The sequence below is a fragment of the Antechinus flavipes genome, chromosome 4 (assembly GCF_016432865.1).
Source record: "Antechinus flavipes isolate AdamAnt ecotype Samford, QLD, Australia chromosome 4, AdamAnt_v2, whole genome shotgun sequence".
In the NCBI taxonomy this organism is placed as follows: Eukaryota; Metazoa; Chordata; class Mammalia; order Dasyuromorphia; family Dasyuridae; genus Antechinus; species Antechinus flavipes.
Window position 1 is genome coordinate 62,033,204 of NC_067401.1, and position 14,204 is coordinate 62,047,407.

Genomic DNA, 14,204 nt, shown 5'->3' on the forward strand with positions numbered 1-14,204 from the left:
GCCTTCTTATGTGTAGCATGATACCATACCAAAAGTCAAGGCCATTAAATTAAAGTAGCAGGAAATGAGAATGTGAAACATAAAATGTCCCTAAACATGTCAAATAACATACAGTACATTGCATATGATAAATTTACAGTTCTTGGAGGAGAAGAGGGGCAATTCCACTTCTCATCCCAATCTGAGTCTAGTGCACTTTGTATCTGAATATCTTTTATAAATCCATTTCTACTTAAAAACAAATTGTGTCAGTGGCCCTGTGCCATACTCAATCTTTTTGTTTTTCTCCTAAAGTTTACATGCAAGAGTAAAGGGCAAATAGAGCAAACAGACTGTGTATTTGCCCATCTGTTCAATTTCTGATGAAAGACCTTTAAATGTCTTATCTTCAAACCTTTTTCTTTCAGTTTTTTTTTTCCTTTCAGTTAAAAATAGAAGTTATTGTTGTATTTCTTTTTAATTGGAGCTCTTAAGTTGTTTTTCTATAAATTTTATCTTTCCACCCCCTTTTTTTATGCCAAAGTGGAAATGTCATTTGTTATACTTAGAAATTCTGTTCCTCCTATAAAATAGAAAAGCAAAAAACAACAAAAACAAAAAATAAACCTGAGGTTCAATCTAAACCAAGAGAGACAAGGTGGTACAGTGGACAGAACATGAAAGTGAGAAGACAGTTTTAGTCCCATCTTCCATTCTCTGAGTGAACTAGGAAGTTCCCTTTAACTCTTTAGTTCTTGGTTTATTCATCTGTGAAATAAGAAAACTGAGTATTCAAAAGAGTTGGTCCCTCCAGTCCTTCTGAAATCCAGATTTTTATTATAGGTTCACTAATTTCTTAAAATCTCCCTCAAATCAAAGAGGTGCGTTTAGTCAAGCCATATAGACAATAGAAAAATTTCTGTAACAAGCCACATAGACAATGACAAAAATTTTCTGTAAATTTTTGTTATTTAAAGCAATTCTATTTTTTGTTGAAGTATTCCCAGTTGTATTTTTCCCCTTTATATCACAAAAGATAATATAATTATCAGTGTGATTCATTAAGTAATTCTGTCCCATAACAAATCTTTTGTCTTTAATAGATCTACAACTCACCTATAACCTACCTGACAGTTATACCAAGAGACTGGTTCCTGTCCTTAAACAAAAATCTGTACTCTCTGTGTGAATGAGGAAAAACAACTTTTGACTTGTTAGCAAAAGGCTAATCATTTAATTAGGGACAAAAATTGTTATGAGGAAATCACAAATTATCAAATATCACATCATTTTAATAACTGCTACTTCTTAGTATATTTTGAAATATGGCATGGGTAGGTCCCCTTCATTCCTATTTCTCTTGCTTATTTCTCAGGATATTCTTGATCTTGGTTTCCTTCAAGAAATAGAGAGGATTGCATAAGATTAAATGAATAATTTTGACCACGTAAGTTTATATATATATATTCACAAACAAACCTAATATTGCAAAAATTAAAAGGGAAACAACTGGGAAAAATCTTTGCAGCAACATACTCTGATAACAGTGTCTTTTCTGAGATATACAAGAAATTGATTCAAATCTATAAGAAAAACAACCATTATTCAACTGAATATATTAAAGACATATTATATCTGAAGATATGAAGACATTTCTCAATAGAAGAGATACTTACTATCTATACTCATATGAAAAAAATTCAAATTGTTCCCAAATTAGAAAATGAAAATTGAGAGAATTCTAAGATTCCACCTCATACCCATCAGAGTAGCAAGGATGACAAAAAAGGAAAATGATAATAAATGTTGGAGGAGCTACATTAATGTAGAACAGATACATTAATGTATTATTGGCAAACATGTGAATGAGCATAATCACTATAAATAAATTTGGAAATAAATACAAAAGCTTCTAAATAGTCTATGCCCTTTGATCCAGTTATACCATTTCTAGACCTGTATCCAAAAAAGAAAGAGGAAAAGATCCTTTAGCTATAAAAAATATTTAAAGTAGTTTTTTTTTTTTTGTGGTGATGGCAAAAAAGTTGGAAACTAAAGGATGTCTATCAATTCATATCTTTCTACATCTTTTTGAAATCATCCATTATTTCTTATAGCTCATTTCTTATACTCCATCATATAACTCCATTCATTCAGCCATCTTTCAATTGAAATGTCACATTTGAGGGATATATTTTGTGATATTTTTTACTATTCTTTACAATGCTCTACTCAATAATATGTATGAGGCATTTGGGTGGGACAATGGGTTGAGTTCTGGGCTTAAAGTCAAGAAGGAATGAATTCCAATTTGACTTTACATAATTACTAATTGAGTGACTGCACAAGTCATTTAATCTCTCTTTGTATCAGTTTCCTCATCTATAAAATGAAAATAATAATACCGTCTAAGTCAAAACGCTCTTGTAAGGATAAAATTTATAGTGTGCTTTGTAAATCTTAAAGCATTAAATAATATGAGCTATTATTATTGAGTTAGATGTAGACATGGAGGGATAGTTATTAAATTTACATAAGTCAAATCTGGAAGTAACATCTAAAATATCACTGAAAGAAATAAGCAGAAGCTGAAAGAACACTTGGGAAAAATTCACATTGAGTAAGGATTTTTTTGGATTAGATAACCTTTACAATTCTGTTTGAAATGCCTATATACTGTTTCATCAAAAGTAGAACATTCTGCCTGTTGATTGTTGTAATAATGTTCCTTTCTAGTGAAAATAGCAATAAATCTGATGTATTTTGCCCCACTAATGTAGTACATGAAATAAAACAAAATAAAATCCTATGTTTTTGAAATGCAAACTAAATAACATAGGATTCATAATAAACACACAAGTATGTTTGTTATTCTTTCCATGTCACTTTTAATTGAATCTAATAGAGGACATAATCATTACATTCTAATTATTACATTAAAACATGTTTTAAATATCAAGATGTTAGGTTTATTTTGATAATATTTTTACATCATATAGTAGAGAATTTTTTTTTTAATTTTTGATATAATTGCATATCTAAGAAGAGAGGATTGACCAATATAGTATTTATTTTTGCTTATTGCTTCTGGAAATGCTATTTATCCAGGTTGATGAGTAATTTAGAATCCACGTGGATGGCAATAAATGGATCTTCAGCAGTGTTCTTAATATTGAAGTAAGCACGACCATCACCAGAAACATAGATTTTAATTCCTGTACATTGGTTATCAATTTTATCTCCAGAAATGACATCACAGTAGGTTCCAGCAGGGAGACCAGTTTGTAGAGTTACTGACAATTCCCTGTAAAACAAAAGGCAAACTACCATTATAAAACAAGAATGGGAAATGTGTTTCTAAAAACAAACAAATGTGGCTACCCTAAATGATTATTATTAATATGTCCTATAAATGAATTTGGACAATCTTCAAATGAACCAAAAAAAACTTAAGGATAGGACAGGATTTCTTAGCCGGTGGTGAATTTTTGAAGACGAAGATTTGAACAAGAATGGAAACTTCACAAAATGTGTATCTGTAAAAGGTTTTCATTACAATCTTTTTGATAAATGGTAACATTTCAAATCTATGCACTAGTACCTTCCATTCAAGAAAGATCTATAATTTAAATTTGATCATTTTTAGCTTTTTCCTTGAGGAAGTAAAAAATGTTTTGGATTGAAGGCTAAAAAAAAGTCATTTGGTGCTTCAATGATTGAACTCTAAAGTTACCCAATGAAACTGTACTATGATGTCACTGGCCATGGAAGATATTAATTTGAAAGACAAAAAGCTACAATTTTTGACAAGGCAATTGTACACTTGGTTGAAGTTTTCCTTCTGTCATTTCAGTAAGCAGACTAAGAGAGTAAGTGTTAGAGGTGGAAAACTCAGTTCTTAGTATGGCAGGTTCATTAATATAAGTCTGTTAAAGGATCTAAAATGCTAAGGCATAACCAGTTAGCCACAATATCACAAAAACTTTATATGCCCTTTGTAAATTGCTGCTGCCAACTTATTCACTCTTAACAAGAGTATGAGAAATTGGAAGATCTTTTGACTCGGGTTATATTTCCCAAAATTTAAAAATTAACTAAAATATAGAACTTTCCAACTCTACCTGGTGTTATCACAACTACTATACTAAGTATAACCATTTCCTTTTTTTGTTTCTCCTCATTCATTTCTTTTGATTTCCTCCCTTTTCCTCTGTTCTAATAAGATAATGTATGTGATATGTCAGTTATCAAAGTTACTATTAGTATGATGATGATGATGATGATGATGATGATGACAACAGCACATCCTTGTTCCCTCAATATTTGTTACCTGTTCAACAAACCTGTTGTCTTCCTAAAAGTGCACAACTGGAATATCACAAGGATCTTGAATTACTAGTTAGCATTAGAAATAGTTTTTCATTGAGAATAATAAATTAGAACTGGAAGGGATTTTTGAAATCATTTAGTCAAACTTACTCAGTTATTTTTTTAAAAATGGATCAAAAAAGGTCAAAGACAAAAAAGAAAGATTTCATATATGTCAAAATACTCATGAAAGCACTTTTGTGGTAGCAAAAAAAACTGAAAACAAAGTAAATTTACATACACTGGGAAAGAGGCCATAAGAAATGGTATGAGGAATTTTGAAAACCAGGAGAAACCTAATAAAGTTATATGAAGTGAGGAAATTATAAATTATATATTTATTGTAATTATTATAAACAATTACTATAATCATATAAATAAAAAATACTCTAAAAGCAAGATACACTATGAACAACTTTAACAAGCAATCTAGGTCTGGGAAATAAAACACATTTCCCATTTCTATGTAGAGAAATGAGGAACCACTGTATGTAATGCTGCATCTACAATCCAATACATTCACTTGTACTGGTCATTGATAGTTTTTTTTTTTCTTAATTATGTATTGTGATTTTTGTGGTGGTTGTTGTTAATAGGAGTGATGGCCCTACAGGATGGGAATATTAAGAAATGACTATAATATAAAAACAAGAGGTATCAATAAAACTTATATTGTAAAAATAGATAATTTCAAAATTTTGAGAACAAATATGAAGCTAAAACCTGTTAAAAATCATGAGAATTCTTTTGATATATTTCAAGAACAAAGAGCAACAAAGCAGAATTTTGAAGATGGATAGTGATATCTTTCTTATTAATACTCCCTTTATTGTTTTCAAATATGGGAAATATATAGAAAGGCTAAAAGAGGGAATTCCTCCAAGTTAGAAAGACAACTAGATGACATAGTGGAGATAGCACCAGCTCCGGACTCAGGAAGAGCTGAGTTTAAATTTGACCTCAGACACAACACTCACTAGCTGTGGGATCCTAGGCAAGTCTCTTAAGCCCAACTGCATTTTAAAAAAATTGCTTAAGCATGTACTTCAAGAAGTCTTGATTTTAGAGAATTTTTTTCTCTCTCCCTTTCTATCATCTTACCTTCTTTTTTCCTCTTTGTCATTACTTGGCAGCACCTATTCTAATCCCTAGATAGTATTTTTCAGAATATCAATAAAAGCATCAGATCAGTCAAAAATATATTTAAAAGAACTTTTAAAAATTCATTTCTACTTACCAGTCATCATTGTTAAATACGATGAATCCTCTATTCCCTCTACCAAAAGCTACCTGGTTATTTCCATTGTCCCACCAATTTGTAAAAGGCTGGCCATCAACTACATTACGGAAAATAACCATGTTCCTGTAAGCAAGATATACAAAATATTAATGAAGGTATTTGATTTTAATATTCTTTCCTCTCCTTTGTGAGGATATATGTATGTATGTCTGTGTATGTATGGAAACAGTCGTATTTCAGACCAAAAGTCTTAGTGCAGTTTTAAAATATTAAAGATTAATACTGCATTAAAAATTTTGGGATACTTATACTAATTGTTAAAAGAATGTCATTGGGCTAGTACAACTTTGCTTTCCTACCTTATTTGACGCCATCGGTGTTCACAAACCCAGTCATTGCCACAAGTAGTATCTGGATTGATAGTTACTCGTTTAATCACTCCATTTTCATTGGGTGGTCCAACCCAATCATTAATATCCTTAATTTGTCAAAACATAGACATGAGTATCAGTGATTTCATTTCTTTTGTAATCAACAAATCTTTCCAATCACTTTTCCAATCACAAGATTCTTTATGTAGTAGTCACTTTCTAAATATTGAAATTAAAAATACCTTTCCATTTGCAAAATATCTTGGCCACCTGAAGCTTGACATCACTCGTGTAAATCCATAAGGATGAGCAAGCATAAATCCAACTCCCATTTTGTACAATCTGGAAGTTATAAAGCATGGTCATCAATGAAAAGAAGAAAAATTTGGAGAAATTTTTGGAGAAACTGGAAAAAAATTGGAGAAAAAAGGTAGAGAACTCTACCAAGTACCTGGGGTCCCAGAAAGTGAGAATAGAAGATCCTCCAGCTCCATGACCTCTCTGATTATCATGATTATCCACAAAGACAAGTGCTCTGTCTGAAGGCATGAAGGCCCAACCTTCTCCCCAGGATCTGCACAAAAAAAAAAGGAGTGTTTTACTTAAGGATCACAGGCAGGCTTCTCCTGGTCTTCTCTTCCTGTAGGGTAGTCCTTAAAATAAACAGGAAACTTAATCCAGAATATCCATAGTGTACTGGAAAGAGAACTAAACTGAGAATCAGAACAAGTGGGATCAAATTCTGAATTAACCATGTACTAACAATTTAATTTCCAATGAGTCACCTTACTACTCTGGCTGTTAATTTCCATATCAATAAAATGAGTTTGATTCCCCAAGCTTTCTTTCAGCTCTAATATTCTAGAGATAAATTGAAACCCTTTGAGTCCTATATATGTTAGATGCTCATGTAGTATTTATATATTCTGTGTGAGACTTTGTAAAAGAAAAGAATATTGAAGAATCTATATTAAAGCAAGGTGTGTCACTCCTGAGGCTCCAACATGTTATTTTTGTACTACAGTGATTTTTAAATGTTCATAATCATGTGGTTTTAGTACATCATCATCATCATAAGCAGCCAAATGATGTTTCTTCCTTTCACAACTGAATTAAAACCTACTGATTCTGTCTTAGGGTTCCAAAAATACATGTTTTTGAATTGACATCTATTTGTAATAAAAATGCCTAATTGATATTGATGTAGAATTATCTCAATTAACAGTGGGAACATGCAAATAAATGCCTAAAACTTGTTACACATTCAGGAAAAATTTCATTGAATAGTACTCCAAAGATATACCCCCCTTTTTTTTACTTTAAATAAGCCATCTTTTCTCCACTCCATTTGCGTAGAACTGTGCCCAGTTTTGCACCATATTTGAATTCTGTAACCCGACCATTTCCAAAGTAGTCACTGCTTTTAATTGCCTCACCACCTAGATCAATTACCTGTTAGAAATAAGAAAAAGAATATGATTTTGCATAGAAACTCCAAAAATAATCATCATATTAGCATTTTATGCCAACAATTCTAGTGCTCTATGCTATTAAAACATTCAAATTAATTTTATTTTAAGAGATGACTTGAATTTTTTCATTCTGTAGGGATGCTATTTAAAAGCATCAAATTATCTAGGCAATTAATATTTTACCCTGTGAAAATGCTGGCCCAATCTAGGACTGTATAATCAAGATTAGCTCATAATTGGGCCAACCTATAGAAATCACACATTTAATAAAAATTATCATGTTTTTCACGATAAATAAAATCATTGCATGAATACACTGTCACTCAACTTCTGTTCCCAGCTTTTACACACATTTTATATTAGTACCTCCTGGTAAATGAATGGTCTGGCTCCTTCAGGGAACCAGCTTGTGTTTAAGTTCTTCAGCTTATCCAGAAATGCCTTCATGTCTCCAGGCCACATATGTTTGGAAGCATCAATTCTGAATCCTGCCACACCAATGTCAATCAGGTGGTTCATATACTCAGCAATCTTGGAGCGCACATAATCTTTCTCCAGGGCAAGATCGAGAAGCCCAACCAAACGACAATCTCTAACCTATACAAACAATGATAGATGTGATACATGGGCAGCAACATCTTTTGCCTCCAGATTTTGAAGTGCTCATTTTAAACACCTGAGGCACAATGTAAGCATTTTTGGCTAAAATAATCTTAAAATTACTAGCTTCTAGAAATTGCTAATTTTTCTTTAGTGTAAAAAGAGTCCTGACTCTGGATCAGAAGAACTAGGTTCAAATTCTGCTTCTGATTTGTATGATTTTGGGCAAGCTATTTCTCCTTCCTGGGCCTTAGTTGTCTCGTTTATAATATGAGAAGGTTGAACTACATGGTCAAAGTAGTTCCTTCCAATTCTAGATCTTATGACCCTATAATTTCATGTGGACCTGGAGGCAGCTTGGTATTGTGGATAGCAATTTGGGCTTTAAATCAGAAAAGAAAAAAAAAAGTTCAAATTCTACCTCTGAGCAAGTCATATAACTTCTGTGTCCTTTAGGGAATTCCTCCAAAACATAGAGGGTTGCAATTCTTCTAGAGAGTTCCCTATACTAATGAAGTCCAATTCCTTCTTTGCTTTCTTTGAGACAATCAGGGTTAAGCGACTGGTCCAGGGTCACATAGCTAGTAAATGTTTGAGGCTGACTCTGATTTCAGATCCTCCTAACTTCAGGGCCAGTGCTCTATCCACTGTGCCACGTAGCTGCCCCCAATAAATATTTTTTAGCTTTTTATTTTCAAGATATATGTATAGATAATTTTCAACATTCATCCTTGCCAAATCTTGTGTTCCAAATTTTTCTCCCTCCTTTCCCTCATCCCCTCCCCTAGACAGCAAGCAATTCAATATAGATTAAACATGGGTAATTCTTGTAAACATATTTTCATATTTATCATGATGCATAAGAAAAATCAAAAAGAAAAAAATGAGAAAGAAAAAATCAAGCAAACAACAACAACAAAAAGATGAAAATGCTATGTTGTGACCCACATTCAGTCCCCATAATCCTCTTTCTGGATGCAGAATACTCTCTCCAACACAAGATCATTGGAACTGCCTGAATCACCTCATTTTTGAACATAGCCACATCTATCAGAGTTAATTATCACATAATCTTCTTGCTGTGTACAATATTGTCTTGGTTTTAGTCACTTCACTCAGCATCAGTTCATGTAAGTCTCTCCAGGTCTTTCTGATATCATCCTGCTCATCATTTCTTATAGAACAATAATATTCCATAACATTTATATATCATAACTTATTCAGTCATTCCCCAACTGATGGGCATTCATTCATTTTTCACTTCCTTGCCATTACAAAAAGAACTGCTGCAAACATTTTTGTACATGTGGGTCCCTTTCCCTCTTCTATGATCTCTTTGGGATACAGACCCAGTAGAAACACTACTGGATCAAAGGATATGCACAGTTTGATAGCCCTTTGGATATAGTTCTATCCAATAAATACTTTTTATGAATTTCTATATGTGAAGTATTATGTTACCAAAACACACTGTCCTCAAGAAATTAATATCTTACTAGGGTAAATAAAACATGGACATATATGAGTACATGCAAATTTATTGGAGCAAGGGAGTGGGTTGGAAATACCAAAATCTGGAGGACCAGATAATAACTTGCATAAGAGATAGTGCCTGAGCTAAATTTGGAAGGCAACTAGAAACCTCAAGATGTGGAATTAAGAAAGAGAGCATCTCAGACAAAGGCAGTGTTTGGAAAGAAAATGTCATGTACAGGGTACAGCAAACAAGTCAGTATGGCTGGAACATAGGGTAAGGTGAAGGTAAGAAATATGCAATAAATTTGTAATGATAGACTGGAGCCAAATGGGAAAGGGCTTTAAATGCCAAAAGAAAGATTTGTATTTGATCAGTAAGTAATAGGTAGCCACAGAAATGACTTAAATGAGTGACATGGTCAGACCTGTGATTTAGAAATATCAATTTGGGAGCTATATAGAATATGGATTAAATAATAGAGAGATGGGAAGCAGGAGGACCAAATAAGAGAGTAACATTATAATCCAGGAGAAAAGGACATTGATATACATAAGCCACATAGGCAGTAAAGGATAGCTGGGAACATAGGATTATGCAAATCAGATAGGGCTGGTAACAAAAATTGGGTTCAGATAAATCATATGTGGTTAATTACCACTAAAAATTTACCTGATAAATATCATTGTAGTTTTCAACATCCCCACTGTAGCTTTTACATTTACCATCATTAAAATCCCAGGCAGAATATGGAACATCAGGAAAGTCTCTTAAGCCAGGATTGAAGTAACTTCCACAGGTGCTACTTGTTCCAGAACTCACACCATTCCCACACATATGATTCACTACAGCATCCACATAAATGCGCACCTACAAAAAGCAAGGTTTGTTTGAAGCTTGACAGACAGAATGTCACTGAAACAACTTGAACTCTCATTTTCTGAGTCAATGTGCTGCACTCCTTCTACTTTGGGATACTAGCTACTTTTCTTCATTATTTAATAAATTATAATGAATGTTAATGCAATTTGACAACATCTATTTCACTTAATTTATAAATCTGTCTTCCTGGTCTCATATAATTAAGCCATGAAACGCTGTTTTTGGTCTCTGCACCTTAAATAAATCAGACTAGTCCTAAAAACCAATGGTCACTAATTGTATATAAATAGGGTGTGAATTATTCAAGGGTAAAGTAAACAGAACTAAGAAGAGAATATATACAATGACTACAAAGGTACAAATAAAGGTACAAACAAAAAGGACACTTCTGAAGCAAAGCTAGACACTGACAAATTGTAATGATGAATCTTAACCTATGAAAGGTGCTTTGGGCATTCCACCAGAGCCACTGTATCAGATGGTTTTGCTTAGCTATTTTTTTATTTTATTATAATAAAGGGGAAGAGAGGGATGCACAATCTCCCTACCTTATGCACTCACAAGAGTAATAACTTGTATTTGTATTAGGCATAATAGTTAGTATCATCTGATCCTTTCAAACCTCCTGTGAAGCAGGCAGGGTAAATGGTAATATCTTTATTTTATAGACAAGGAAACTAAATCCCAGGGAGGATGTGATCTGTCCATCATCATCTAATTAGAAAATAATAGGGTTTAAAATCTGATTATGGGTCTATTATACTATGTTGTCCCTTGTAAAAGACCCACATTGAACCCAGAAGAATCAAGCAAACAGGAGATATATGTAACTAAATAAAACTAATTGAATAATAGTAATTATACCAAGCTCACAATTATATAACACTTATTATGTCCCAACTATTGTGCAAAGCTCTTTACAATTTATTCTCTCATTGGATTCTCACAACAAACCTAAGAGGTAGATGTTATTATTAGTCCCATTTTATAGATGAGAAAATTGAGGCAGACAGGTAAGTGATTAGTCCAGGGTTACAAAACTAGTAATTGTTTGAAGCCACATTTTGATGCAAGTCTCTCTGACTCCAGGTCCAGGTCCAGCCACCAGCTGTCAAGAAGATGACAGGTACTAGTAACGCTTGACAGGACCCATGATTTCTTTTAGCAGCAGAATTTTGAACATTTATTTAGGCAATGAACCTAACTTAATATATTCTTCTTCCTTCCTGTTATAACATAACAAATACTCCTGCAGGGTACACTTCAAGCACTGGAAATGCAAACAAAAAACCAAACAATTCTAATTTCAAGCTAATAATCAGCTTTTCTCAAAGTTATTACCTTTTTCCCAGAACTATTTCTCAAGAGAACAGATTAAATATTTTGTTTGTTTTGGGTGAGAATATCCTTATACCCACACACAACCAATCTATCCATTTTGGTCAATTTAAAAAAGTCAGTTAATTCATTTAATCAGTTTAGCTAAACTGACTAAATTGATTATGAGTGATTAAGTGTATTTGCTGTCCATTGGAGAGACTCACTCTAAGAGACTCTTTAAAATACTATAAATTTGTATATATGTAATATAAATATAAAATATAATAATAGCCTATCAAAATGTCTATCAACAGATTGGTTAGGAGAGTAAAAGGTTTCAAAGTAGAAAAACTTAGAGTATAACCCCTTTGCTATCTCTTCTGTACATGAAATACAAGTTAATCACCAGGATGATTTCTGGTGAATAATGCAGTGAATTAAACTTCAAGGACTGATGAACAACATCTAGTTTTGGTTTGGAACAGGGAAGGTAGTCTTTGAAATTATTCATGTTTCCAAGTTTAACATTTTTTTCCTCAGTAAGGCACAGGCCAAATCTACTATCCAGGTTTCTTTGACTTACATTCTCTCTGGTAAATAAATGAATTCCAAAAAATGATTGCTACTAACTGAATTGGAAAGGGAGAGAAAGAGAGAGAGGAGAGAGAGAAAAGAGGAGGAAGAGGAGGAGGAGGAGGAAAAAAAGGAAAAGGAGAAGGAGCAGGAGAAGGAGGAAGAGAGAGACAGAGGAGGGAGAGGAGAGAGAGAGACAGAGAGAGACAGAGAAAGAAGAGAGAGAGAAGAGAAAGAAACAGGGACAGAGAGAGAGAAGAGAGAGACAGAGATGGAGAGACAAAGGCAGAGAGAGAGGGAGGAGAGGGAAAGGAGACAGAGACAGAGAGACAGAGACAGACAGAGAGAGAGTTAGTTTTTACTGGGTGGAAGAGTTACAAGACAGAGTAAGAGTTGTACAGGGACTGAAAGACATAGATGTTCAAATCTATTCTCCTAGAGGAAATCTCCAATAGCATGAGAACACTGGGACATCAAAATATTCACAGTTTAGATGGAGGGAGCATGAGTGGAAAAGGGAAAGTTAACAATATAATCTCTTGACCCATGGAATAAGGGTTCTTTATTTTTGTTGGTCATTGATGCTTTAAATGGTGAAACCAATGACCCTTTCTCTGAATGACATTTTAAAGAACCAAAGGAAATTCTAAATTTCAGAGTTTGGTGAAAATAAAGATGCAATTTTATGATATCCAAGTTCATGGACCCCCTGAAATTAATCAAGAGACCTCTTGGGTATTTGTGGGCCCCAGAATAAAAACCCTTGACTTAAAGAACGACTTAAAGTGGTTATCCACTTACTCCAACATTGTTGCATCTCTTCACCATGTCTCTGAATTCATCTTCATTTCCAGACCGTGTGCATATCTTGTAGCTAACTGGCTGGTATCTTTCCCACCAAGGTCTTGAAGGGTTATTGATCACTACATTCTCATTTGGAGGTGAAATCTACATTTTAGGAAGAGTAAAGGATTAGTAACACATAGATCATATTTTGTGTTATATTTATAAATGTTTCAAAATCCACTGACATAATGAGTTGTCATATAGTATTAGATTTAAACAAAAGTTTATTTAGATAGAAACCCTTATTTTTATAGCACTATAACTTTCCTTGAAAGGTCCTTTTACATTCATTAATTTGTAGAATCACAGATTTAGAAAAGTCATAGTATACAATCACCCACAGATAAGAAACCTGAAACACAAAACTTCAAACTGACTTGACCAAGCTTACAAAGGCAGTAAGTAGCAGAAGAAAGATTTAAACTTAGATCCTTTAACACTTGGTCCAGTGATTTTAGAATAGCTAGTTGGTATAGTAGATAAAGCATTAGACTTGAAGTCAGGAAAACTCATCTCCCTGAGTTCAAATATGGCCTCAGACACTTATAAGCTATATGACCCTGGTCAAATCACTTAACTCTGCCTCAGTAAAAAGAGCTAAAAAAGGAAATAGTAAACTACTCCAATATCTTTGTTTCCCGACCAAAAAATTGGGGTCATAAAGAGTCAGACATGACAGAACAACAACCACCAGTGAATTTGCCTCTAGACAGCATTGCTTTTTAAAATGGTGATTAATAATGATAGGTAGCATTTATAAATAATGTATAAAGTTTGCAAATCACTTCACAAATATTAACTCATTTATTATTACAATAATCCCAGGAAATAGGTAATAATAAAAGCTGCTATTATTATCCCCATTCTACAGGTGAGGGAACTGAGGCATACAGAGGTTAAAGAATTTGCCCATAATCACACACCTGGTGTCTGAGATGTATTTGAACTCAGGACTTCATGATTTCAGGTCCCAGACTCTATACACTACACTGCCTACTTCTTACAACTACAGGGATACCTCAAGATCTTACAAGCATAAATTAAAGTTATTTGTTGTGCCTAGAATATGAATATCAAAT

General features: G+C 33.3%; 1 protein-coding gene across 3 annotated transcripts in view; it reads right to left on the reverse strand.

Annotated features, from left to right (window-relative positions):
* Positions 1-2,843: 2,843 nt before the first annotated feature.
* LOC127559437 (pancreatic alpha-amylase) overlaps positions 2,844-14,204 on the reverse strand; it is a 34,666-nt gene continuing 23,305 nt past the window's right edge. For all 3 annotated transcript variants that reach the window (XM_051993212.1, XM_051993214.1, XM_051993215.1), the window contains exons 3-11: positions 13,081-13,227; positions 10,177-10,374; positions 7,797-8,027; positions 7,277-7,410; positions 6,410-6,532; positions 6,201-6,300; positions 5,947-6,065; positions 5,585-5,710; positions 2,844-3,283 (exon numbers count right to left, since the gene is read on the reverse strand). In XM_051993212.1, the coding sequence (XP_051849172.1) occupies positions 3,076-3,283; positions 5,585-5,710; positions 5,947-6,065; positions 6,201-6,300; positions 6,410-6,532; positions 7,277-7,410; positions 7,797-8,027; positions 10,177-10,374; positions 13,081-13,227 (1,386 nt within the window). In that variant the 3' untranslated portion in view covers positions 2,844-3,075. The remainder of the gene's footprint in view (positions 3,284-5,584; positions 5,711-5,946; positions 6,066-6,200; positions 6,301-6,409; positions 6,533-7,276; positions 7,411-7,796; positions 8,028-10,176; positions 10,375-13,080; positions 13,228-14,204) is intronic.